Raw genomic sequence first — 9104 nt, forward strand, 5'->3', positions numbered from 1 at the left:
TTTGAATGATTGAGTGACACAATCTTGTATGATTTAACATAACTTGCTTCATAACTGTGAGAGAGTTCTAGCGAATTAGGTTCACTTAGTAGACGCTACAGTTAGCTTCCATTAAAACGACACTGTTAATTGAGAATGAAGACTTTTCAAGGGTCTTAGGAGCTTTTTGGAGTTATGTGTTAGGATTGACAACCATAATCTTTTAATCAACGTTTGTATCGCATGAGCATAAGCTAGGTGACTCGTCCTATCAAAGTAATAACTGTGTTAGGGTATTGTAGTTTGGAATTTGTATAACCATAACTGTGAACGCATATCCCTGGAATTCCCTTATCTCTATATTTTATCTCATGATTTATTTGCATCTAGTTGTTATTTGCCTTCCATTGGTTTCTGTTTTCAAAAAGTTTTCAAAACCTTCCGTTTCTCCAGATAGTAATTGAGTCTTAGTAGAAGATAGACAGTCCGTGTTTGCCTTCCCCGTTTTCGATATCCCGGTACTGACCTTTGGATATACTATTTCTATTCTGTGTACTTCCAAGTATTAATAGTGCTAAAAAATAGTGCATCACCCATCCTCAGGTAGACTTGCCCAAGGTTTACCAAACCGGCGGTTAACCGCGAAACCGTAACCGGCTCGAAACCGTAACCGCCGGTTACGGTTTCGAACCGAAACTGTGAGAAATATCTCGAACTGAAACCGTAAATTTTAGAACCGTGGTTTAGTTCAGGTTCCACATTTTTCGAACCGAAACCGCGACCGAACAGCCGGTTAACCGGCAGTTTCACGGTTCCATGTGATGAAATTATTCTCAAACAATTTTGAATCTAATAACTAATTAAGTTAAAATTTTAAAATTCACATCTAAGATTTACGGCAATCACGAGTAATATTGATTTGATTTTGACCAGAATTAAGAAGGAAACATGATTTAGTTAATCAAGCTTAATTAAACTAATGCAATCTCACATGGTTTGTTAATACTATAAATTAGATGAGCACATTTTTTTACGTATGGATATTCTCATATGCAGTCTTCAAAATTAATTAATGAATATGGACATGGCATAATATGATAATTTTATATTTGTATGGATGAGTTCAGTTATCAGATGAACCACCGTTTGGTTTGTCTCCACTTGTTGGATGATTAATTTTCTGATATTTTATTGTTGTGCAGATTAACTATCCTTTCGAGAAGGGTCCTCTAAGGGTGTCCACTATAGGCGAGCCACGGCCGGGCCACGGGAGAGCCGCGAGCCGCGGCTCCCTATAGTGAGGGGGTGGGCAGCCGCGGGGGGGTGGACGTGGGCGCGCCACGATCGGGCGCGGCCGCGGCCCTCCTATAGCATTGGCCACGAGCCGCGGCTCCCCCTATTTCCGATTTTTTTTTAAATTTTCGAATTTTTTTTTATATATACCTAAAATTCATATCTTATTTTTACTCTACTCTCACACACAATTTACCTTATTCCCTTCAATTTGAATTTTTGTGAAATGCAAGGCGGAGACGATCCCGGTTATGGAGATTCGGGACAGGGGAGCTTTCCACCCCCCCAACGCTGGAGATCGAGTCCCACCCCTCCTCCATCCCAGATGTGGAGTCCGCCATCGCCGGCGCCGTGGCTACAAACACCCCAAAACCGGGGTCAGTCCTCGGCCTATCAGCAGAGATATGCGGGTCGTACCCAACCGGGGACGGGCGACTATCGACCCAACATGGACGCGATTAACTTCCCGTCCCAATTTCAATCCTCCCCATTTCAGAGCAGTCAATCTCCGCTTGATGAATCTGATAGATTCACATGGGAACAATTGATGGGGTCGCCTGATACCCCGACGCCGACGCCCGGTCGTGTAGAGACGGGGAGAGGAGGCGGTGGAAGAAGCGGCGGTGGCGGCGGTAACCGAAGTGGCGGCGGTAACGGCGGGCGTGGCGGAGGATCCGCGCGAGGTGGCGGCGACGGCGACGGCGGGCAAGGCGGCGGCCGCGGTGGTCGCGGACAAGGCGATGGCGGCGGCGGGCAGGAAGGCGGCGACGGTGGTCGACGAGGGTTTCTGTACACAGACGCCGAGTCCATTGCTATTGCTAGGGCATGGGACGCGGTGACGACAGATGCCATAGTTGGCACGGATCAGACCGACTTATGCTTCTGGCGGAAAGTCTTGGTGGTGTACAATGAATTCAAACCGTCGGGGAGCGTCGACCGTACACCCGATTAGATTCGGAAGAAGTTCGGCAGGATCACTACAGCTCTTCGGAAGTTCATTGGTATATACGAGAACCAACTGCGCACTGCTGAGAGTGGCCGCAGCGAAGCCGACATAAAATCCCTGTCGATGCAGTTGTTCAATGTGCAAGTAGGCAAGAAGTTTACCTACTAGCCAGAATTCCTCGTTCTGCGGGACTCCCCAAAATTCAGAGCCATCTGCGAAAACGCGTCTGATACTGGGTCAAGCCGTACAAGACGGGGTAGGGGCGGCAACTGCAGCAGTAGTAGCGGCGGTTCAAGGGCCTTCGACCTCAACTACGAGGTCATGGAGGAGCTCCCCCCCCCCCCGTCACTATCCCGGCGTCCACGGCCCCTGGGTCAACAGTCCGCAATCCGAGCCGCTAGATCCACCTCCGCCGCTGCCTCCCAACACTCTGCTGCGGGCCCGTCTGCACCTGCCCCCGGATCGGCCCGAGCGGCGTTGCAAAACACCCTAGCGGTGCAGATGATAAAGGAACTCAAGGACACTCTGGCCTTGTATGAGAAGTCGACCGACCCGACTACCAAGATGATGTACTACGACCTTATAGTGAGGCTGAGGTCATTGTTGGGGTGGGAGGACACGGCGGCGGCGGCGACGGGACCTTAGAGCGGTGGCGGTGGTGGTGACGGTGATGGCGGTGGCGGTGACGATGCAACGGGTGAAGATGAAGTGGCGGATTCTGATGATGAGACCGAGTAGTCGGTGATGGCGGTGTTTTTTTATGTTTTTGTTTGCGTGTTCCAAAACAATTTTCGTTGTATAATTTTACCCCGTTCTATAATACAACGAAGATTTGGTTTTCGATTTACTTTTCATTAAATTATGCATTTTATTTAATTATTGTAGTCTAACAATTTTTATCGTAGTATAATTAAAATATAAACAAAATGGAAAAAATATATTTTTTGGTGGCTTGGCCATGTCCACTATAGTGGGAAACATGGGCATTGGTGGCCCGGCCACGATTTTGTGGCCTGGCCACACTTGGTGGCTTGGCCCAACCAACTATAGTGGACACACTAAGTCCTCGCTTTCATGGAGAACATGCTTTACGACGTTATTCAACTGGAGAGGAACGTTGCATTGCTTGTAAACTATGTGAAGCTGTAAGGATCTGATTTTGTACTCTGCTTTTGCCTTAGGTAGTTAGGTTATATTGCTAACTGCTGCAGTAAAAAATCAAATGCTTTATTATATGCTGCTTTTTTATTACCCTTTAGATGCTCCAATGGGTTTGTCTACATGCATTTTATCATTCAAACTACATCATAATTTTGCTGAACTACTTCGTTAAGGCATAGAAATCTCTCTTGGGATGGGTATACTTTTGCTTGTCTGTGTCCAGCAAGCTCTACTTAATGCCCTTTTTTATCTTCCTTTACAGATCTGCCCTGCTCAAGCAATCACCATTGAAGCCGAGGCGCGTGAAGATGGGAGCAGAAGGACAACTAGGTTATTGAGTTCACCTCGAATCACTTTATCAGGAATTTAGCTCCTTTATCCATATACTATCTTCTTAACTAGTATAATGACAGGTATGACATTGACATGACCAAGTGCATATACTGTGGTTTCGATGCCATTGTTGAAGGACCCAACTTTGAATTCGCTACTGAGACTCACGAGGTTGCTACCAATATCTGCACCTATGCTATATTAGTAGTATGTCAACTGAGGAAATGTATGCACTAACTTCAAATTTTGTACGTCCTAGGAACTTCTCTACGACATGGAGAAGCTGCTAGAAAATGGTGACCGGTGGGAAACTGAGATTGCGGAGCCTATACCGTTGAGGAGTGGATTGGCCTCACCACCTGCAAAACAATGTGGAGTTTGATCTCTTAATTTCTGAAATGTTTAAATAAAGGGATAATTTTGTTTATGCTCCCCCTTGTAGCCTGATTCTTTTTCACGAGAAAGGCAAGGAAACATAGTATTGATGCAGTTGCTATTTTTGCTTCAGATATCACATTTGCTATATTGCTTCTCTCTACACTTTCTTATTTGGACAACAAACTTCGACTCGTGTTATTATATCCTTTGTTGGATGACTATTGTAGATGAAGCTTAGGCTGATTTGTTTTTATGATTTTAGCAATTTGGATGACTTTTGTAGATGAAGCTTAGGTTGATTTTTTTTTATGATTATAGCAATCGAAAATTAACAAGTACTATTACTGTCTGTGTTATGGATTTATAATTAAAGATTGTGAGCTACAGAATATCAAAGGATGTGATTAGGACTTTATGAGCTAGAGAAGTCCTACTTAGTCAAATTAGTAAATCAAGATATATAGATGATGGGCAAAATTATGAACAATATTAGTACTGCGAATAACTGTTTACATTGTTTTTTTACATAAAATATTACTCCCTCCATCCCAAAAAAAAAAAATGAATAAAGACAATTAATGTACAAAACTCTCTAAAAACTGAAAATGCTAGAAGAAAATATTTTAACAGAAATTCATTGAAAATAATGTATTATTTAAAAAAGGCTTATATATATATATGTAACTAATTGCAGTGTAAAACAAGCCCATTAATCACCAACGGCGTGAGGTGAATCGGTTACATTTTTTACATTTCCCTATTTGTAACCCATTTTCGCCTATCCTCTCTTCACCTTTGTTTTGCGGAGGCGCTACCGCCGATTCGCCGGTAATCAGTGGCGGGAGAATCCATTGCACCACTGCCTATTCGCCGGTAATCAATGGCGGAAGAATTCGTGCTAGGCCATCTCCCAGGAGAAAGGAATCGACCACGATGAGCTCGTCAACGTCATCAAAAGTCTCAACGGGTGGTCTCGCTATTGCTGTGGTCAGATTCCTCCTCTCTTCTGCTGCCTTCTTCTTCTCTTAATTACAGTTTTTTTAAATACTATATTTTTTCTTATGTATTGAAGTTGCAACTTCAGTGTGTAGTGTATTAGATGAGCCGAGTTAAGTTGATCTAGCAGCAATCCAGCTGTTTTATCAGTTGAAATGAAGTTTGAATTATGGATGGATTTGATACCTTAGACTACTTCAGTAATATAATGTATTTGCATAGTTTATAGGAATTGATATCTAGTAAAAAAAATAAACTAAAGCAAAATATGTAAACTGAAATAAAAACAGATTATCAAATTCTGATCTTGTCTCTTTTAAATTCTAATTTGGTTGTTTCGTCAGATCTTTAGAGAGATGTTTCATCTGAAAATGAAAATTTAGATTTCTTATAATGTCACTAATATAGTTGATCTGGTAGTATGAAATATGCTATTGTGTTAATAGAATTTGGAGATATTGATGCTATATTTTTTCTATTTATTGTGTTTAACTTTGTCTCCTCTCACTCCGTTTGTCAGGTGGAATTAACGAAGCAGAACCTGATTAGTGCATATCCTGCTATAGACTTAAAATCGAAGTTGCTGTTTAAGGTCACCCAAGTCTGTGCCGCAGATGAAGATGAGCAGAAAAATCTCTGCTTATGCGACTGATCTGAATCGTAGAAGACAGATTGCTTCTCCTGAAATCAGTTATTATGTTCGACCACTCTGTTCGGATTTCCACCGTTCCAGTGGCAATGATCAACTCTTTTCATCTGAGCCGCCAAGATTAGATTTCAGTTATGTTAGAGAACTAGATGATGCTATTCACTTGTTTCAGCAAATGATGAGAATGCATCCACAGCCTTCTGTTTGCATGTATAACAATCTGTTGAGTGTTATTGCAAAAATGAAGCAGTATCCCTTTGCCCTCTACGTGTTTGATGAAATGCGTCGAATAGGTGTCCCTGTGAATAGCTACACGATGAATATTACGATTAACTGTTATTGCCTTCAGAAATGTGTGAGTTTTGGTTTCTCTGTAATGGGCATCTTCTTCAAGAGCGGTTACGAACCGGATGCCACAACTTTCAACACACTTATTAGAGGGCTGGTTTTAGATAATAAAGTCTCTGATGCCATGAAATTGTTTGAAAAGATATTGAATTGTAGAATGCACGAGCCTGATGATATAACGATTTTGACTGTCATAGATGGGCTTTGCAAATCTGGGCATGTTCTCCTTGCCCATGATTTGCTTCGTATACTAGAAGAGAAAACAGGATTGAGACCCAATGTTAGGGCATATAATGCAATACTTGATAGCTTATGCAAGTGTGGAATGGTCAATGATGCTTTGCAGCTCCTGTCCAAGATGGTAGGAAATGGTGTTACACCTACTATATTCTCGTATAATTCAATGATTCAGGGCTTGTGTGACACTGGTAGACTGCAGGATGTTCAAGACTTGTTGAATCAAATGGCTGATTCTGATATCTCTTTGGATGTCATTACTTTTAGTATATTAATCCATGCATTTTGCAAACAAGGGAAGGTGAGAGAGGCCGAGGCTTTGTTGGAAACTATGCAGCAACATAATATTTTTCCTGATGTTGTTGCTTATAGTACCCTAATAGATGGTTACTGTTTGCGAGGGCAGATTGATAAAGCAAAACAATTATTTGATTCTCTAGCAGACAGGGACCTCAAGCCAGATATTGTGTGCTATAACAGCTTAATAAATGGATTTTGCAAAAAGGGGAGAGTGGATGAAGCTGGGCTTCTTTTCCTTGAAGTTTCTCGTAAAGGTTTGAAGCATAATACTTTTACTTATAGTACCATGATACATGGACTATTTAGTAATGATAGATTTACTGATGGATGGAAGCTTTTCAAGGATATGAAGGACCACCTAGCAAGTCCCAATCTGATTACTTATAATATACTATTGCATGGACTATGTAGGAATGGGGAGATTGATGAAGCTTTTTCATTGCTGCGCATGATTGAAGCGAATGGAATCACTCCTGATACAGCCTCGTATGCTACTCTTATCAATGGATTATGCATGCATGGAGAACTTGATATTGCAAGGAATCTTTTCGACCAACTTAAGCCTCATATCAAGTTCTATAACAGCTTAATACGTGGATACTGCAAGAAGGGAAGAGTTGATGAGGCTTGGTTTCTTTTCCTTGAAGTCCCTTTTGTTGGTTTGGAGCAGAATACACATACTTATAATGCCATGATACATGGATTCCTTAGTAAAGATAGATTTGTTGATGCGTGGAAGCTTTTTAAAGATATGGAAGCTCGACGAGTAAGACCTAACATCTTCACTTATAATATTTTATTGGATGGGTTGTGCCGAAATGGAGAGATTGATGAAGCTGTTTCGTTAGTGCATAAGATCGGAGAGAGAGGATTTGATCCTGATTTAGTCTCATATGGTACTCTTATCAACGGATTATGCAAAAATGGAAAATGTGATGCTGCTATAGATCTTCTCAACCAACTTAATTCTACAGGCCCACAACCTGATGTTCGAATGTATACAATGATCATTGGCTCACTTTGTCAAAAGGGGTCAATGGAGGAAGCAAAACGTTTGCTTGTAGAGATGGAGAACCGCGGTTTTGCACCCGATAGTGTGACACACAATGTTATTATCCATGGTTTGCTAAAGAAAAATTGACCCTTACACCATTCATCTCATCGGTCACATCCATGTCAATGACATGTAATTTTTGTTCCCTTCTTAAGATTTGCTGATAAATTTGCTTTGAATGCATTGTTTTCTGTTTGATTATGTTAATTGGTTGCTGTGGTATGGTGGCGATGGTGCCGATTGTGACTGTGATTGTGTGATGTGAACTGTTACAGTAATAGTGCAACTGTGCAAGGTTCTTATGGTAGAAGATACCGCTGGCAGTGAAAGAGAGCCGTCCAGAAGAATCAGCTGCGAGGAAGATTGGGCAGAGGCTATTCGTGAGTTTATCTGGTCCACATTGTCTGGGAATCATGGTAGCTTTCTCCGGTGAGTCTGTGTGTATATTAACTGCAGTTGGTATCAGTTGACTAAATTTTTATTCGTGTCCTCAGCTACATTTTCTCAACTAAATTACTCCCCCCCCCCTAATTGTTCCTATTTTATATTCCATTTATCTGGATGAGTCGGCTATCGGATGAACCACAGTTTGGTCTGTCTCTCTACCTGTTGGATGATTAATTTTCTGATATTTTACTGTTGTGCAGATTAACTATACGTTCGAGAAGGGTCCTGTAAGTCTTCCCTTTCGTGGAGAACATGCTTTGCGACGTTATCCAACTGGGAGGAGCGTTGCATTGCATTGCTTGTAAACTATGTGAAACTGTAAGGATATGATTTTTCACTCTGCTTTGCCTTAGGTTATTGGTAACTGCTGTTGTAAAAATTAAAATGCTTTATTATGTGCTGCTTTTTATTACCCTTGAGATGCTTCGATGGGTTTGTCTACATATATTATTATCCTTCAAACCCTATTTCATCATAAACATGCTGAACTACTTCGTTAAGGCATAGAAATCTCTCTTGGAACAACTTATATTATTCATGCTTGAACTAAAAAAGTTGGCTTTTTTTATTTAGTGTACTTAATGTGTTATGAAAAATTAGCTAAATAATTTAATGCATACTCATTCAACTACGTCGTTTGGGCATTCACCTCGGTTTTAATTTGGAGGCAAGTGACAACCGTGAACAACTGAAAGTTCGTGTATCTTGAAAGAATAATTTTTAGTTCATGTGCAAAATAAATGGTGAAAATTCATGTATTTAGGTGCATGTTTTAACTTGTTTACTGATGTGATTTAGTTCTACCATTTGTTCAATTTTGTACGTGGATTTATGTACTTAAAAGTGGTAAATAAAACGTGTACTTGATTTTTAATAAGAAAGTTCTATGTGCTTGAAAGTCAACAAGTGCCAACAGTGAACGGAGGTTTAATTTTGGCTCCACTTACGGGTTTGCTGCATCAACTTACTCATACGTAATTTAA

At 41.1% G+C, this 9104-nt stretch overlaps 2 protein-coding genes across 2 annotated transcripts in view; both read left to right on the forward strand.

Annotated features, from left to right (window-relative positions):
* LOC125194662 (NADH-ubiquinone oxidoreductase subunit 8-like) overlaps positions 1 to 4094 on the forward strand; it is a 6651-nt gene extending 2557 nt beyond the window's left edge. Inside the window, exons 2-6 of the mRNA XM_048092908.1 lie at positions 1182 to 1216; positions 3282 to 3363; positions 3642 to 3709; positions 3793 to 3883; positions 3972 to 4094. Coding sequence (XP_047948865.1) covers positions 1182 to 1216; positions 3282 to 3363; positions 3642 to 3709; positions 3793 to 3883; positions 3972 to 4094 — 399 coding nt within the window. The remainder of the gene's footprint in view (positions 1 to 1181; positions 1217 to 3281; positions 3364 to 3641; positions 3710 to 3792; positions 3884 to 3971) is intronic.
* Positions 4095 to 4803: 709 nt separating this feature from the next.
* On the forward strand, positions 4804 to 8445 carry LOC125197439 (pentatricopeptide repeat-containing protein At1g63330-like). Its single transcript, XM_048096178.1, has 4 exons — positions 4804 to 5077; positions 5607 to 7806; positions 7950 to 8103; positions 8322 to 8445. The coding sequence occupies exon 2, from the start codon at positions 5701 to 5703 to the stop codon at positions 7759 to 7761; it is 2061 nt and encodes a 686-aa protein (XP_047952135.1). The 5' UTR covers positions 4804 to 5077; positions 5607 to 5700; the 3' UTR covers positions 7762 to 7806; positions 7950 to 8103; positions 8322 to 8445.
* The last annotated feature ends 659 nt before the right edge of the window (positions 8446 to 9104 follow it).

This window comes from Salvia hispanica, chromosome 6, assembly GCF_023119035.1.
Source record: "Salvia hispanica cultivar TCC Black 2014 chromosome 6, UniMelb_Shisp_WGS_1.0, whole genome shotgun sequence".
Taxonomy (NCBI): domain Eukaryota; kingdom Viridiplantae; phylum Streptophyta; class Magnoliopsida; order Lamiales; family Lamiaceae; genus Salvia; species Salvia hispanica.

Excerpts from the sequence above, each read along its gene's own strand:
- LOC125197439 (XM_048096178.1), top strand. The coding sequence starts at position 5,701 with ATGAAGATGAGCAGAAAAATCTCTGCTTATGCGACTGATCTGAATCGT.